At 37.0% G+C, this 18,766-nt stretch overlaps 1 protein-coding gene across 19 annotated transcripts in view; it reads left to right on the top strand.

Moving 5' to 3' along the window:
• Positions 1–18,766, top strand: part of LOC117416994 (adhesion G protein-coupled receptor L2-like) — a 118,580-nt gene that overhangs the window by 26,463 nt on the left and 73,351 nt on the right. For all 19 annotated transcript variants that reach the window (XM_059034695.1, XM_059034696.1, XM_034028538.3 and 16 more), the window contains exon 2: positions 485–662. In XM_059034695.1, the coding sequence (XP_058890678.1) occupies positions 587–662 (76 nt within the window). In that variant the 5' untranslated portion in view covers positions 485–586. The remainder of the gene's footprint in view (positions 1–484; positions 663–18,766) is intronic.

Below are 18,766 nucleotides of genomic sequence, written 5' to 3'. Positions count from 1 at the left end.
CTACCAGTTACCTCTTCAGGGAGAACTTTATACTGTTTGGCTGTTTGTTTGTTTGTTTATTTGAAAGTGGTGTCTTTATAGCTATTCCGGTGTCAGTTGTATGGTTTGGAGGTGGGCCTTTGAGGTGTGTGGTTTGGAGGCTGGCCTTTGAGCAGTGGTAGGTGTGCTTCTAGTAGTGACTTGCTTAGGGCAAATAGTTATTTTCCGTGAAGGATCTCCCTTTTCCAGGATTACCTTTCTTCTGACTGACTCAAGAATTGTCATCATTCAAACAGTTGCTGGCTAACAACAAGAGGGGATTTATACCAAAGTCTTTCATTTCACAAAAAGAAAAAAAAAAGAAAAGGATTCCACTAAAAAAGCAGTTTTGGTACATTCTGGAAAAAAAAGTGGAAAAGTACATTTTAGAACGAGGAGAAGAAATTGTTTACTTTGGTCTATCATTGCTACATTATGAATGACTGATCCTTTTGATTATTTTTAGGCAAGAAGATCAACAATGAAGATTGTTAACATCAGCAAGGCTGGACTTGTATAACTACAAATCTCATTACTACTTTTGTGGAAAATCTCTGTGAGAAGCACAATGGCATCTTCTGTTTGGAAGCTACCGATTCTGTGGTGTCTGATTTTCGCAGTGGCTCACTTGCAGTGTACAGAAGGTAGGTCCGCTCTCTATTCAAAATTAAATGGCTTTTGCTCAATAGCTGCAAATCTACATTTTAACTTAATACTACACAATATGTAAATATGGGGTACTGTTTAGGCTTCCCTGTTTTTGTAATGTAATTTATTAAAATGTGTAAATCTGAATTATTTTAACCCTAATGAATACTAAAATATATTTTAATGGTACTGTTTTTTTTATAGTGATGCTTTTGAATGATGGTGTGTGTGTGTGTGTGTGTGTGTGTGTGTATATGTGTGTGTGTATATATATATATATATAACAAAACTTTGCTTATAGCCAAGGATGAAACCAGAGATACACACAAATTTCCTTGAGGGATTGTTCCTCCGTGGGGTTTTAGTTTTGCCAAAACACTTTTAAGCCTTCATACATTTCTTATGGAGCAAAGGGTGTAGTTTTGAAGAGGGGTGTCTCCAAGGACAGAAAACTAATCTTATGTGGTTTCATTAGAAGGTAAATTGTGATTCGTTAGAGATTTTATGCTTGTGTGCCTACCTTGCCCCTGGAGGCCATATAGATTCTTATTCCTGCATTGTAGTTAAGTCTCAAAACATGAAAGGTGAAGCTCTGGAACCTCTAAGATTGAAACGTGCTTATTAGAATGTGGTTAACTTTGACTTGCATACTTAATTGTGTCTTGAATTAAACACACATAAATGTATTAAGGTATTTTACGTTTATATATATATATATATATATATATATATATATATATATATATATATATATATATATATATATATATATATATATATATATATATTCTAAAAACAACATATCCGAGAATTTTACTGAATGCCAGCATCTTACTGTTTCCACAATAGTCATAAATTTTCAGATTTTGCTGAGATTCATTGTAGAATTAGTGAGCATAATAGCTTAATTTCTTTGTAAACAAACAAACAAAAAAAAGTATTAATTGAATTTCCTGTAAAATGAATTCCTTTCAAGTGTTGTGCAGAAACAAATTATTCTCATCATGTGGAGAGGACATGGATTTAAAAAAAAAAACCTCTCATTATCTAGTATACCATATTTATGATTTAATTCCGGAAGTAAAAACTATTGATTGCATGAGAGAGAAGCTGCAGTGGTATTAAAGATGATTAACACAAGACATTGCAGACAGTGCATGTCCTGCAGTCTCTGTCTATTTTACAGTAAAATGATGGGTTAGATTCTAAATTACTGTTGTGCTCCTCTGACTTTAGGCAGTGTCTCAGGTTTATCATTTTAATAGCTTTTGTCAGCCAGCATTTACATTTTTTTTCATTATTCTCTAAAGAAAAGGCCACTTTTCTTAGCTGGTTTGCAAGGAGTTCTTAAATATAATCCAATAATATTCACCTTATTAATGACCTTCAATATATGTAAGACAAATTACTATATCAAAAGTGGTATTTAAAAAAAAAAAAAAATCAGAAATACAGCCAAAAATAAGCTGAACAATACATCTGAGAAGTTGAAACTTGCACAAAACAAAGGCAAGCAAAATATTTGTAAACTGTCATCTATATCAACATTTACTTTTAACACAATGTAAAACATGCCATTGTCTTCCAACTTAACCTCAGTGTCTGCTAATTCAGATTCCTAAACACCAAATAAACGGGAAAAGCATACAGCTTTGCAAAATGTTGACATCATGCAGAGTCACTGGCTATGCTTTACCGTTCCGCTTTGGTTACTACTGCAGCTTTAATTTAGAAGGTGTAGCAGAATATAATTAATAACCTGTCTGTATAAAAGCAGTTACAATAATTCCACCAGCTATAGACAGAGGTAAATGATACAGTGAAAGCAGTCTATTAAGAGTTTAAAAAAGTAGACAGTTGTCAATGAGTCTGTAAAATCATTGCTAAAATATTGCTTTGGGATTTTTTGTTAATTGGGGATTGCTTTGTTTTTATCTTTTCCATATCACTGTAATGCTTTATATATATATATATATATATATATATATATATATATATATATATATATATATATATATAAAAAAAATATTATCTCAGTCTTTCATACACATACAATTGACAGATTACCAAAGTGAGCCCATAATGCATGCACATTTTAAAATGACTCTTCATGAGTGGTGGTCCATTGTGGACCTCAATCTTACTGCAAAATATCCACCCAATTGATCACAATTTCTGTTGAAAAGCTGAAGGACGGAAATAATGTTTATCTTTACTCTGGTCAAAGGCCAGATGTGTGTGTGAACAAGCCTGCAACTAAATTCACACACAGTGACCTTCAGTGCTCCTCACAGTGGACGATACAAAATATAAATACGTGTGTATCAAGAAAATACACTGAAGTATGTAAAATTGAACATTAATTATTTTCCATTTTTTCCTAAGCCTAATGACAAATAAATATTGAACTACTTACAGTTGGTGAAATCCACTCCAAACGATAAGGATCTAACTTACACATTTATGATAACAGATGTGAAGAGTTGATACTGACTGTGATATAGAAACACTAGTTTTCAAGACCTCAAAAGTCTCTTCAGGTGTAAGTGGACATTTGAATAACATTTAAACTAAATCTAAATGTCCACTTGCACCTTAAGAAGAGACTTTTGAGTTCTTGAAAACTGTTTTTGTATATCACAGTTAATCTAATAAAAAGTATGAACTTTTTACATCTATTAACTGGATTATGTGTTTTTTTTGCTCTTTTGACTTTTATTTTATAAGGTGTTAATTAACATTACATTATTGAATCATGTCTATTTCTATAATTAATGGCAAGCTTCCGACAATAAAGTTGTTTATTCTGGAATGCCCAATTCCTATTGTCGTAGTTCTGGGTTTTATTTTGCATCTCATTACACTGTCCAGACATCTTTTGTTTTGGTTGTCAAAGCCTTGCATGTTTGTTTGTTTTTTTGGAAAGTGCTTGCTTCTAATGTGCCTGCTAATGACAGGAAACTTCTTAATCCCTTTGTTTTAGAGACTATAGTAAACAGTTTTTAGTAGTATCAGCTTTCAGACCCCTGCAACTTCTGATGTCCAGATGGAATTCAAAGCACACTTAGGGGCACAGTCTGACAGCCCACGGAGCCAGGCTTCAGAGGCCATCATTCCAGTCCATCATCAGCTGTCAATCTGCTGATCCGAAGATAAGGTGACAATAGGCTAAGAACCTTCAGTTGCAAGGTGTGACTGAAGAACTGGTCTCCACCCCTTGGTAGTCCTTTAATTCCCACTGATTTATACTGAGAAGGAAGAATTAAGGTCGTTTTCAACCACTTTACAGATGTCTTTACACATGTTCGCCATTGTCTTGTAGGATGGTTTGTGATGGGCATTCATTCAAATGCCAATGAATGTATACAAAGGCATAAGTGCTTCACCCATCTTCACACCATGCCTATATGTGTTAAACAAAAGAAAATTTAGCATTTTCAATAAAATCCAGATAATCTTTTAGAGGTTCACATCTGTTACCTTAACCACTTCAACTCCAGATGTAAAAATGAAACCCCTTCCCAGGTACCTGATTTTGAAAATATTAATAATAATGTTTTCAAACCTGTAATTGCTATAAAATGTTAACATATGATGAATAAAACACAAATAAATGACTTAAACTATGTTTTTCATTAACCCTTTATGCTGATGTGTACTACATACCCATATTCAATATAGAGATAAAAACATTATTTTTTTTATTCAATATAGAGAGAAAAACGTTGTTTTTTTTGCAATGAAAACAAAAACGCTGCTAATAACAATAATAACAACAATAATCAGTAAACAGTAATTATCAAATAAAAATCAAACAACATCAAAACGTGTGCCAGTATCGACTTGCTCTGTGCTATTTATTGAAATGTTCAATACAACAGAACCCGGGGTTGCCTTCGCAGCCACTGCATATTTTTATTTTGCCTTTTCTTTTGTTTTCATTTTCGTAGCAGTCCCTGTACCTTTTTTACTGTGTCTACTTCGCTTGTGTTGGAGGGATAGTCACAAATGCGTGTACACAGCTACTTTGCGCAGGCATTGTGATGGATCTGGCTGCTGCATTGCCTGTACCCAGCGCTGTGTTTTGATAGTATTCCGTCACAGCACTGCCATTTCAAAACAAACAGCTTCCCGTTTGCATCTGGCTTACCTGTAAAGTAGCTGCATGCTCTTCTGTTTGTACAGTTTGTACTGTTCTTGGCTCCACATCCTCTTCATCATTATCGCTGAGTGATAAGTCAGTATCACTGTCACTGGTATCGATATCCTCTGAACCTTTTTTATATACTATAACTAAACAAGTAAAACTAATAATAAATTAAAAAATAATAATTTAAAACACTATTTATACTTGTAAAAGCTGAATGGCTTCCTGCAATATATCTCGGCCTTCTAAACGCCCACAGCTACAGACTGGAATTGCTACATGACATGCAATTGGATAAAAATGTCACCTGACCCTCCCCCAACTTTCATTGCACATTCCACAGTATTAGCACTGCTTTAGAGAATGAAACCTGAAACGCTAGACTGAGAAACTGATCATAGAATAGAATGGGAAACGTGACGTACGCAGGTACAGCATGGTACTGTAAATGGGTTTTCAATTGACGTATGTGCGTACGTCATGGTGTTGAAGTGGTTAAATATATTTTAAGGATGACCAAATTGGTATGTGCATAAAGACTATAATGGTTTCTTGATGATTTAGAAGTACAGTGTTAGTGCTTTGAAATCCTGTGTGCTGGATGAAAGGCTCTATACAAATGCAAGTTCCATTCCCAAATGTATAGCTACATTGAAATGCAACCCTACACTGAGAACATATTCCAAAGACATTTATTTTCTTCACTCAGATGCAAGATCTAACAGCATGATAGTTCTGTATAAACAAGTTTCCTGAACCTTTTCTAGTAAATTAATACATTGTATTTGTATTGACGGTGTATGCAGAATTGAGCTCTTTGTCTTGAGTTTTGTTACTGAATCCTCCAAAAAAACCAACATTTTGTTTTGTTCCATCCTTGACAATGATATCACAAGTTATCAGACACTATATAGTCAGATAATATATAACAATACTGACTGGACATGAGTCAAGAATGTTGATACAGTGAACTAGCAACCATGCAGGTGACTCTACAGCGAGAATGGCCTTGTTGTATGGCCAGGATTGTTCATGGCTTTGATACCCTTCACCACATAATGTGTTCTGTAGGAAAAAAAACAAGAAAATACACTTGAGGGGTGTAATCTGTCTGAAGAATGCGCCAGATTAAAGCAGCATACATGCGGGGATGCAGGCATCACATGCAGAATGCCTTGGCAGATATGTACAATTACAATTACCATTCTATTATTATTATTATTATTATTATTATTATTATTATTATTGTTATTATTATTATTTATTTATTTATTTCTTAGCAGACGCCCTTATCCAGGGCGAATTACAATCACAAGCAAATACAAATATATTCAAGTGTTACAATAAGAGCAAGAAATACAATAATTTTTGTTCAAGTGTGACAAACCACAATTCAATAATACAGCAGATAATAGTGATAGTTACATCAGGATATGATTAAATAGTGATAGTTACATCAGGATATGATTAAGTACAAAATACTACAGGTTAAACACTTGGCAGATTACAATATTCTGAAGTACAGGATTAAATGCAGTAAAATAGGGGGCAGATAAGAGCAAAATAAAGCACCTTTAAATTAAGGGTGATAGTGTCCCAGGATAGAACAGAGGAGTTCTACAGGTGCTGTTTGAAGAGGTGAGTCTTAAGGAGGCGCCGGAATGTGGTCAGGGACTGGGCAGTCCTGTCACCTGTAGGAAGGTTGTTCCACCACTGCGGAGCAAGGGTGGAGAAGGAGCGGGCTCGGGAGGCAGGGGAGCGTAGCAGAGGTAGAGCCAGTCTTCTAGTGCAGGCGGAGCGGAGAGGTCGAGTGGGGGTGTAGGGAGAGATGAGGGTCTGGAGGTAGCTGGGTGCAGTCTGGTCAAGGCATCTGTAGGCTAGTACAAGAGTCTTGAACTGGATGCGAGCGGTGATCGGGAACCAGTGGAGTGAGCGGAGTAGCGTGGGTGGCAGAGAGAACACCAGGCGGGCAGCAGAGTTCTGGATGAGCTGGAGCGGACGGGTGGCGGACGCAGGGAGGCCAGCCAGGAGTATATTGTATATTTTAAATGATGTAAAACACAATTAAATTCATTTTAAATCATGACATGCACCTCAAATAAGGACAGCTTTAAAACAGAGCATAGTAATAAAGGTCAGGGATGACCATGGGTTTGTCTTTTCTTAACTGCCTCAATATTGTTGAGTCTTAAGGTTATTAGGCTTCAGAGGATCAGGATGCTAAAAACAGTAGCATTCATTTCACATGAACACCCTGCTACAGAGTAAATAAGTGAATCGCATCTGGTCTGGAGAAGGCGGCCTGCATCCTACATAAAATGTTCATGTCAGTGTTGCCTTTTGTGGTTTCTCGGCTCTCACCAAAGAAGAGGGTTTTGCATCTTGACAGGCCAAATGGTGTGCTGAATGTGTAAATTAGATTGATCATATCCAGCAGCTCTCGTTTCCAGGTGGCAGGTTGGTGTGAGCATGGGTAGAAAAGCTGCACCGCTCTTTCGGCCCACACGAGGAATAGTTCTATTAGCTAATTACCCCTTACCTCAGCCAGTTTACAGTTTGTGAGCAAACAGCTTTACCAGGTGTTTTTTGCAAGAACGTGAAGTCATACAACTGGAGATTGCTGGTGACTTGTTCTAGGGCTCTCTCGGAACACAACACTAGAAACTTCTGCATCCATCTGTGTAACCTTTATTTTATGTTTTGAATTATTTTAAATTTGAGGCAAACACATTTATCCAGAATTATTCTCAACAGGTTTTACTTGATTATCATGCACAGCAAATGAGTGCTAGAAACACATTAAAATTGTTTGAGTCTTAAGTCTCAAACCAAAGCCTCAGACCTCCACCCAGAACAATCTAAACTTTCTCCAAATGCCCTGACTTGTAATTGAAAGCCAAATTTAATTACCAGATTTTACTGCTAGTTAGGTTCCCTAAATAATTGTCTGGTCATTCTGTAATCAATGTTCAAGATGTTGAAGCAGAATACCAAATGTTTGTTTGTCATGGTATGCATGCATGCAGTACACAAATTTGATGTAAAAACATTAATATTAACGTGCATGAGAAAATACGGGATACTAAACTTAAGTCTTAATTGTGGAGAATAACTTGTTTTGATGTTGAAAATATAGATTAGTGCAATGTTGCCAAATGGTTACATACTTTAAGTATTTCAGTACACACAGCTCTCTTTGTAATTCAGACTGCTATTCATCAATAGAAAGTAATTCATACAATTGATTTGTGCATTTACCTTATACTATGGTATGTCAAGTCAAAGTGGCAATGCATTTAAAAAAAAAGAGTAATAAAGCATTGAAATAATTTAACAGCAATCTATTTCTTTTTTAGAAAGGGTCCTATTTTAGATGTCACTCATCTTGGTGTTATGCTATGAATCTGAATATAATGAAATTGGACCTCTTGGTTATTATCCACTCACACTTTGTGAAGTGCCATCTTATGCATTCACAAGTGAGGAAGATTGCAGTTTTATTTTCTACTATCAATTGTGGAAGCACAAGCTAGCTGTATTAGAATAAACCTGCGATTTGATTTGGATTCTGAAACCGTGCATTGCAGATTATTGTAAGGAAAATATTCTGAATATAATAAAATAGTGAGGTGTTGTGGTGTGATTAGGATCAAACACTCTTTCTGTAAAAACACAGAGACAAGTCCTTGTCATTTTTTTTTAAATGGCTTAAGATGTGGCATCTTCTCCCTGCATTTATGTGCTGAGATAAAAAAAAGCTACCCGAGTTTTGTTTTGTCATTGTGATTTATTTCCTAATTAGAGCTATGCAGGGATATTATAATTTACCTCTAAACAGTGGACATTTCAAGTAATTACCATTGTAAATGTTCAGATTTTATATTTCGGAAATAAAAACTCTGACTGAGATATACTGTGTGTGTGTATATGTGTATATATACTGTGTGTGTGTGTGTGTGTGTGTATATATATATATATATATATATATATATATATATATATATATATATATATATAAAATCAGACTTGTAGTCGAGTCCTCGTACCTCGAGTCTGAGCCTGTGTCTGGATCCCAAGTGTCGAGTCCGAGTCATGAGTCCTTGACTTCGAGTCTCGAGTCCGAGTCCTTGAAACAAACTCAAATCAATGTTCATTCAACTAGTGGTAGTAGTGGGGGAACAGTTTACCTAATGAACCTTGTCCGATATAAAAGACTGTATGACTAAAAACGATGTAAACGACCAAAAACAGCATAACATACCATATTGAATGGGTGCGTCCCTGCTTCCTTAGCGGAACTTGTTTAGGCATGCGCGAGGAAGCGCGGTGCGCGGAGTACCACTTTTTAACATGTACCTGAAAATAACACGACACAGGTAAGAAATTAAAGTTACTTTCAACTCTGACTGTAGCATTTGACTTCATTTCGGTTAAAATCTGCCAATGTGATTTAGACATTGCCAGAACTGTATATATATATACTGTGTTCTTAAATAGTAAATTTAGTATTATTTGTATTTGTTTTGCAAAACAGCAATGTTATGTTTCATTTTATTGCATTTGCACTTTTATTAAGTCTGTAATAAAATGATGCAGTTACGAGATTGTGCTTCAGTTCATTTGATTTCAGATCATGTATTTTTTATCTTTTCTCTTTTACACAAAAACATTATGTTTATGTATTTCCCAGTGGCGGCTGGTGGCCAAATGCAGGTGAGGGTGTGGGGTCCAGGGGGCCAACCTCAGTGGTAGAGGCACTGTCCAGCCTGACGTGGCTATCAACAAGATAAAAAAAATGATAATATAAAATATTATGTAAATAATATTAAAATAATACAAATATACGTATATAAATGTACGGTATATTTAATAACCTATTACCCCAAACAGGCAGTAGTGGTCGGTATAATCACAAAAAAAAAAAAAGGAAGATATTACTGAGCTTAAGTTAAAGCACTGCTGAAGGGCAGCAGCCTCGGGAGAAAAAGGGACAGATGGCGCAAAATAAAAGCAGATTAAAACTGAGAAAAGAACGAAGTTGAACAAATAAGACAAATAACATTCATTTAAAGTTAGATGAAGTTAGACAAAGATAATTAGACTTGTGAATTTTATTTTAATATTTAAACAGCTTAAACGTTTCCTGTCTTTCCGCAAAGTAATACGCTATACAGACTGAGAAGAGCCGAAGTCGTGCTGCTCATATTTAGCCTTTGTTATCTTGGCACAAGCGCGCTGATTGTCTGATCACTGTGTTCGCTAACCGGCTGCGCTCCATCCAGACATTTTTAAGCCAATCGTAGCCAGTCCTGGCTGACGGCTGGCTGTACTGTGCATGTGCTCGGCGGATTTGGGCGCTCGCATTTCTGAGCGAGCACAGCCCAGCTTCAGCCCATTAAACAGATGGGATGAACGGCATTGTTGACGTGCCAGTGTCACGTGAGAGGGGGAAATGAAACACACATCACCCAGAAGGGAAGCACAATTCATTAATAAGAGACTGGGGGTTCAGTGAGCAAGCGAACACTGTTAACCGGCCGCCCCTGGTATTTCCCCTTTGTGTAGGTTCATAATGGAACAAAGACAGATTTCAAGGTTGACGCTGCACAACCTATAGTTAATGTGTTTTTCCCGCATCCATAATAAATAATTTTCATTTTGGTAAATTAAGTGGTATTAAATTATTCTGTCATTCTTTTTTTTGTGCTATCAATCAGTCCTTCTGTCCTATCAGTCTGATATCTGCCTGTTTGACGGTGCCTGTTTGACGGTTTGGACTGAATTTGCCAGGTGAATTCAAATTCAAACAGTGATGGCGTGTGCTGGGAACGAGTGGAAATTAGAAGCCAAACACAAAATACTCAGTCACACAGCGACTTTCTGATATGAATTAAGAAGCTCTAAAAGTATGATTGTAACTTATATGATTTATTATTTTTCATTTGTTTTTGCTTTCAGTAAACTCAAATAAATTACGTATTTTTCAAGAAATGTATTTCTACAGTGCTTAAAAAACTTAAAACACGGTTTAGAAGTAAAGAGAAATAAGTATTTGTTTACCATGCTGACATAATTTATTCCTTATAGAACTTAATTCAAAAGATGAAAAAAGTTGGGTTTTGTTTGAGTGTGTGTTTAACAGCCAGTTGGATTTGTGTGGGGGTGTTTTTATGCTGCAACCTACCTCGCTTCCAATTTCTTATTCTTACTATGATTGGCTGCAAAGACAACAGGGCTATCCAGTGACTGGATAATGTTTTGTTGGGTGGGTTTTTATTGTGCACAGATTTCCTAGAAACTGTAATATTATTATTTGTTTAATAGAAAATAAAAAAAGGACTCGTTGTTAATATCTCTGAGTCACTGAGCCCAAATGTTCGAGTCCGAGTCTTTTGCGGCCATGCATCAGGAAACACTTGCAACCCACATACACCTCCAAGTTTCAGACTTCAATAGTAATTGAAACCTTTGTTGCCATATGTCTCCCTGTCCCTGAGGAAGATAGAACAAGTCAGAAGGTCAGCAATCAGATAATTTGTCTACCTTGTTTTTCAAACACTCCTGCTAGTCACTTTATTACCACTGTATGTACTTGAATCTTGAAAATTAAAAGATTGTAAAAGAACAACCTTTCAATGAGTTAAGATTTCCTTTTACAACTAAAATCAATACAGGCATACTTTGTACTGCATCTTCACATTTATCTTTTTTCTTTGTCAAGAAGTAAAACAGGATATAGTGTACTGTCTGTTTCAGTTAGTCTTGGTTTGTCTAGGTCATAGAAGCTGCAGTAGTTGAAATCGAAAATGATACCATCAGAAGAAGCCAATATACAGTAGAGCTGTGAAATCCAAAAATGTTTTGTTGTTGTATAGTGAGAAACAATAGACCAGGACTTTCACAGTATGCTTCTATGTAGGCTGAGGTCAAGAGTATTGTGACACAAACTATCGGCAACCCCTAGCCAGGGCATTGTCTAACACAGTTTATAATTTAATTTTGTGTACAATTACATGAATAAAGGATTCAGTATGTGCATCAGTGCCATCAAGCACGAATACCCTGATGGACTGGGAATTAAATGCCAAGTGTGGGTCAGATACAACAAGGCTGAATAACACTCAGCAAATGTATACATATTAAGTAAGGAACAGTGCTCCTGATGCAGAAGAAACTGAGTAAGTGCCTTGCGAAGTCTAGATGGGGCATAAAGACGACTTGTGTTTGCCTGAACTGCCATCATTGACCCATGTAGAATATTCCATTATGGAGAGAGTCGTGCAATGGGTTATTGAGGGCAAAAAGGAAGCCTTGTGTTTCCAAAGTCTCCAGATCTTTTTTTTTTTTTTTTTTTTTTTTGTTTTGTTTTTGTTTTTTATCAGTGGGCCACAGAAGAGGGTCACAGAACAGCAAGGTCAGCAACGGAGTCAATCAAAAGACAGAAAACTGCTTTTGTAGATAAGTCATATTGAAAATGTCATGTATCATATTTTATAAAAACATTTTTCATTTTCTAAAACAATCCTCTTCTGAGGAAGCTCTTTGCAAGCAGTTCAGTTATGATCGCCATGGTTACCGCTGGGCTTTTTTTTTAATGTATATTTGTCGTCTTAACGGCTTCTTGACTCTTGTGATTGAAACATTTATTTTTCTGTTGTATTTTGGAGAGGTCTCTCAGAATGAAGAGGGCACCAGTGTGGAGTAGTGGTTAGGGCTCTGGTCTCTTGACCAGAGGGTTGTGGGTTCAATCCCCAGTGGGGGACACTGCTGTTGTACCCTTGAGCAAGGTACTTTACCTAGATTGCTCCAGTAAAAACCCAACTTGTATGTAAGAATAATGTGATATCTGTATAATGTGAAATAATGTATAATGTAATATCTTGTAACAATTGTAAGTCGCCCTGGATAAGGGCGTCTGCTAAGAAATAAATAAATAATAATAATAATAATGAAGTGGCCAAACCAGTACATTTTTAGGTTGAATTGGTTATTATAAAAGACAGAAGCATCCTTACATTTTCACATGTTTGTTTGTAGTGCAAAAATGTCATGTTTTCAGAAAGGCACTCCTTTTGTAACCCACAGTGTTTACTTAGAAAATAAATGGCTATCAGTTTAGCCCAGGTCAGCATCAATTAATGGTCCTCTTTAAAACCCCTAATGGGTTGTTTTTAATGGGTCATAAAATATGTGCTATTTATGCTCATAGAGCACCGTTCTTAAAACATATTTTAATTTCTACTTCATTATCCAGAAAAGATGTCTTTCTGTGCAAGCACATCTCCGTAATTAATTGGTCTGTTAAATTGAAGGTACATACTGCATTGAAGAGGGTAATTCAGCTGTGATAAGCCGGGAGCTTAGTGATGTCATACTGGGGCTGAGAGGGACTCCAAGGACCAAGCCTGAAGCAGGGCTGGGAGTCCTGCCTTGTTCCTAATGAGTAATAAAAGTGGGATCTTTTGGGATGTCTCTGAACGTAGTCAAACTCTGAAAAAATTGCATTTATAAAGATCACTTTTTGGAGAAAATAACAGTTTTTAAAAGTCCCAAATGATAACCTTTCCATATAACAAACAAACCAGTCTTGCTGCAGAACACTAGGTTGTTCTGTAAGCTCTGTGGATACAGTTATTGGAAGGGAACAATTTTGTGCAGTTATTTTTTAAAATTTATTTATTTATTTATTTATTTTCCAAAAAGGTTGTCCTTCTGTTACTGAAAGTAAAACAAATGGGTGATTGATTTCTCACTTGGTTAAACAACATCACAAAATACAATATAATTTAATCCCTACTTGAAAATGCTGTACGTTTGAATTACATTATTTGATAAGTAATATTAGTTAATTTCACAAATATTTGAACAGTATGGTTCGGCAGGCTAATGCATTATTAGAGCTGTTTTGCATGTACTGTTCTTGGTTTATTAATCTGTATACAGCTAATTTATAACATAATACTTATGGAAAACATACATTGATTTTATTATCAACACTTATGTGAGAGGGGGTGTGGAGTTTACTCCAGAAATCGCTCGACCACGATCATCTCCATCAGCCTGGCTTTGGTGGTCGCATCCAAGTTCAGCCATCTCATGGCGTAATTCTTATCCCTTTGCGGTCCTATGTTGGACCTGGTCCGACATCACAGTTTTCCCTTTCCGGTCCAATGTCAGACCCTGTCCGACATCATCAAAAAGACGCAAAAAACAGGTCTCTAGTCGTTTTTTCTCCGGAAAAAGCCGAGAAAACCATTCAGTGGCCGAGCGAGGCCGATGGGAGCCGAGAGAAGCTGAAAAAAAAGGGCGTATCTCATGAATACTGATCGACCCGACACCACATAGATAACACGGACATAATCAAAAAAGATAGCTGCTTCTGCATCTAGTGCTCAAAGAACATCACAGACATTTGCAGAGCTTTTTCAGATGTTATAGTAATAAAATAACGACTTGGATCGCATTATTGAAGAGTTTGGTGATAAAACGAGTGATCAAGAGATGATTTATCGGTATGTACTATTATTAAGAGGCATTTGAAAAATATAGCGAACAAGGGGTGGGACAGGGCTGGAGATGCTGTACTGAGTGTCTTGTTGATATGCAGTGCCTTTTAAAACTTTTACTGTGAAAAAAAATACTTTTAAACAACGCGTCTAAAATAAACTGCACGTGTGAAAATAAATTGGACCTGACACGCCTGACACGCGTTGAATAAATGGACCTCTAAGGGTTAAGACGTTGGGCGATGGTCCGGGGGTGTTCCCCCGCCGAAAAGATCTCCCGAAATTTCCTCCGGAAGCCCTCTGGAGTAGTCCCCACTCGATTGAGGATAGCCACTTTCAGAGTGGTGTAGTCCATCATCCTGGCCGGTGACAGAATTTTCGCCGCCGCCTGTGCCTCCCCCTCCCCCATCAACTGTGGCAGGTGGTAGCTAGCCCACTGGGCCTGGGGCCAACCGGCAGATCCTTTGCTGTCATCTTGGTCGGACTCTGTAGCCTCGGGTCTGGTCCCGCAGACACTGCACCTCCCTGCACAGCCGGCGTTAAAGTTTGGCGCAGGAGGTCCATCATTGTGACAAATTGCTCGGGATCCATTCTGCTCCTAGTGTACTGCAGTGCCATGTGTGGGCAGGGCCAGTGAATCCCACTTCTAAAACCACGTGCGAGAGGGGGTGTGGGGTTCACTGAATACACTGAGACCACCTCACTGGTGTCCAATATTTATTTAAGGCACAAGGGGGCACCCTTGTACCACATATGAACAATACCAACAATGGTAAGGTTGGGGTTGGTTTTTATTTTCCAGGCAGTTCAGATAGCACACACAGGTGCTGAAAATATGTTCAAAACAGAAGGCGAAAGAAAAAAGGAAAACAAAACACAATAACAAAACCCAATAACAAAACTACAAATAAAAAGTGCTGCTTCTTGCAGCTTCCCGCAGCCTCCGCTATCCGGTGCAGCTCGAGTTGCAGTGACTCTTTGTTATTCCCTCACTATCACTCATGGGGTTGCCCAGACTTCCCCAACAAAACTGTCAACGTCCCACTCGGGTACGTAATAAATTATTAAAGATTTTGAAGCGAATGTCTTCCTCAGCCGGGCGTGTTTGCTTGCCCTCTTTTCTTGTTTTGTTTACTCCAGGTTTACGAACCCCGCTCCTACTGTCGTTTTCTCTTAAGAATGGCAAGAGCGAAGGAACAGGAGAGTCATTTTTATTGGTCTATCGACCCTCCAAGACCCGCCTCCTAACCACTCCGAGAGAGACGTGATACACCCTCACCCAAACTCGGGGCTCCCAACCACCCCCTATAGGATCATTTAATAAATTTATTGTAAAAAAAATCCACCTTTGATTTACAGTTCTTTTAAATTTGGACTGTTAACCGGCTGCTTATCAGTTGAAAATTGTTTGCACCATCTGACTATAATTTATTTCTGCGTCTTCCAGCCTGGACGACTGCATTTTCTAAAGACTGGAATGTTTTCCAAAACAACCTTTTGTTTGCTAAGAAGATAGAGTCAACATATTTTATCAGATTTCAGAATTCATATCGGGTATTCAGTATACAGGACTGAATGGTTATATTCTGAAAATGTCTCAATATGAACTGTTTGGAATATTCTCACCCTACATATTCTCTATTCTAAATGTGGAGCGTACATTATTGTTTTACTCAGAAACATTATGAATGTTCCTACAGATGTCCGGACTGCCCAGTCCCTGACCACATTCCGGCGCCTCCTTAAGACTCACCTTTTCAAAGAGCACCTGTAGAACTCCTCTGTTTGTATCCTGGGACACTATCACCCTTCATGTAAATGTGCTTTATTTTGCTCTTATCAGCCCCTATTTTACTGCATTTAATCCTGTACTTCAGAATACTGTAATCTGCCAAGTTTTTAACCTGTAGTACTTTGTATTTAATCACATCCTGATGTAACTATCACTATTTAAACATATCCTGATGTAACTATCACTATTACCTGCTGTATTATTGAATTGTGGTTTGTCAAACTTGTACTTTACTTGAACTAAAGTTATTGTATTTCTTGCTCTTATTGTATTACTTGTATTGTAACGCTTGAAATGTTTTTGCTTACGATTGTAAGTCGCCCTGGATAAGGGCGTCTGCTAAGAAATAAATAATAATAATAATAATAATGAATATGTGGTCACAGGTATGTAGACTTTTTGCCTATCATGTCAAGATGTCATTGATTCCCAATCTCAGTGTACATAGGTTATCAGATATTGGAGACTGACATTGTTCATCTGCAACTCAGTCTCTCGACATTTAGAGTAGACTCTTAGTCAATAATGAATAGGTGCCTTGATGAGGCACATTGGTTTTAATTGCATTTAAATGCAGATTTGCATACAGGCTGATGTGTGAACGCATAGGATTGTATCTCTCCAACATGTATACATGTAATCTTTTAGATTCTCATTTATCTATTAGAAGCGTCTGTTCTATAAAATAATTATGTTTGCAGTTAACAGACGGTAAGCTATATGCTTCCTTGTATCACATTTGAATCATAGGCGTGTCTTTCCTGTTTTAACAGTTCACCGCTTAATTTAAAACATAAAGTAGGCATGTCCTACTTGGCTGTTTACCAGGAGCAACCTCTATGAGATACTGTGCCGACCCCAGCAACGAATCTATTGTGTCTGTGGGATGTGGTGTTTTATTTTTTTCTTCCCCCCAGAGTCTATGGGGTTCTTTAGATGATAGATTATAAACATTTGCTTAGGCAATAAAAAACTTTCTTCAAAGAAAACCCTCCTGAAAGCCAAAGGCAAAACGTGGGGGCTTTTTTTTTTTTTATAATTCCTATAGACAATAAATGCCAAGTTCTATTTTGTGGAGGCATATACCTAAATCAAAGATGGTACTGATAGCCCACCCGTTGTTGCTATGGAAGAAAAAGATGCAAATGAGGTGGAGCAAGCTGACTGGATCTGAATACAAATGAGGTTTAGAACCTGCCGCCCTATACTTTCACTAACAGTTGCAGAGATGAATGCCGTGTGGAGGGAAAAGACTGAAGGCTGTCAATCAGGATTAGGCTATGCTTTTTTCCTCTATAATCGAAACCAGGATTTTGACTAAAGACAGCCTAAGAATGTATGTGTGTTTTCTTCTTAGTAAATTCCATTACTTAATTCTTTTTGCAGAAATATTTAACGGAAATATGTACTACCGGTACTTAATCTTTTGCAGATGTGTTAAATACAGTATAAGGAAAGTATATGCATTATATAATTCAAGTAACATATTTTGACCAACCTATTCCAGTATAGTGACTGAAGCAAATGTAGTAACACATGTGGAGTTAATGGCTTGATGGCTTCTTAACAGAAAATCCAAACCTATGTTTTAACCAGTGGAGCAGCATATTTTATGAATTGTTGTATATATCTAGTAATTTTATCAGCTTAGGTGATCTATTGTAAAACAATTGCAGAACATGAAATACCACTGTTATACATGTTATACCACTGCCATTTATTTGAGGCTTATGACATTGCTATTATATTACATTAAAACTTGGACACATACAAATCTAAGGTGTCGCAACTGGTGGTAAAAATGCAATATCCTGTTGGTATTCCCAGGGTGCAGTATTCAAATACATATACACATTTTTCAATGAAAACCTGACGTCTTAAGACAACATGTTTCTTAAAGGATATTGGCGGATTATGGAATCAACACTGTGGGGAGGAATCTTGACTTGAAAGTACCTTTTCCTCCATTATACTTCCTCTACTGGTGTTATTGAAACAAAATGAGAGAACCCAAGCTGAGTTTCCTGTGGTTCAAATCTAATTCTATAGGCTGCACTCTCCTTTCCCCCCCAAATCCCCATAGCAAGTGACCTTGTCAACCAAAAGTGTGGAATAATGGGAGGCAGCCCAGGGACTGCAGCTCATTTACAAGCAGCTGTTTGCTACTATCAGAACAAAGGCAAATCAAAGCTGTATTAACGGAGGATGACAAGCATCATGAGGTCTGTGCCCCCTCTACTCCCTTTCTTGTAGCTTGCTCTTTGCAGAATAACCTGTTTTCCAATAGATATACTCTAGAAACATGTATATTCTGAAATAAGTCTGTATGAACAGCATGATGGCAGATTCATCCTGAAACAGGTGGATTTGGCTTGCATTAAAACCTTTTATGTTTCATTTACACATGATTAGATACCTGTTGGTGAAGATAAAATGTAAATGAGTGTTAAACCTGCACATTATTATTATTATTTATTGATTATTGTAGTAAGTTATTATTATTATTATTATTATTATTATTATTATTATTATTTGTTTATTTAGCAGATGCCTTTATCCAAGGCGACTTACATAGACTAGGGTGTGTGAACTATGCATCAGCTGCAGAGTCACTTATAATTACGTCTCACCCAAAAGACGGAGCACAAAGAGATT

This window comes from Acipenser ruthenus, chromosome 12 (assembly GCF_902713425.1).
Source record: "Acipenser ruthenus chromosome 12, fAciRut3.2 maternal haplotype, whole genome shotgun sequence".
NCBI classification, from domain to species: domain Eukaryota; kingdom Metazoa; phylum Chordata; class Actinopteri; order Acipenseriformes; family Acipenseridae; genus Acipenser; species Acipenser ruthenus.
The sequence above is the reverse complement of the archived record's forward strand: the minus strand, read 5'-3'. Positions and strand labels throughout refer to the sequence as shown.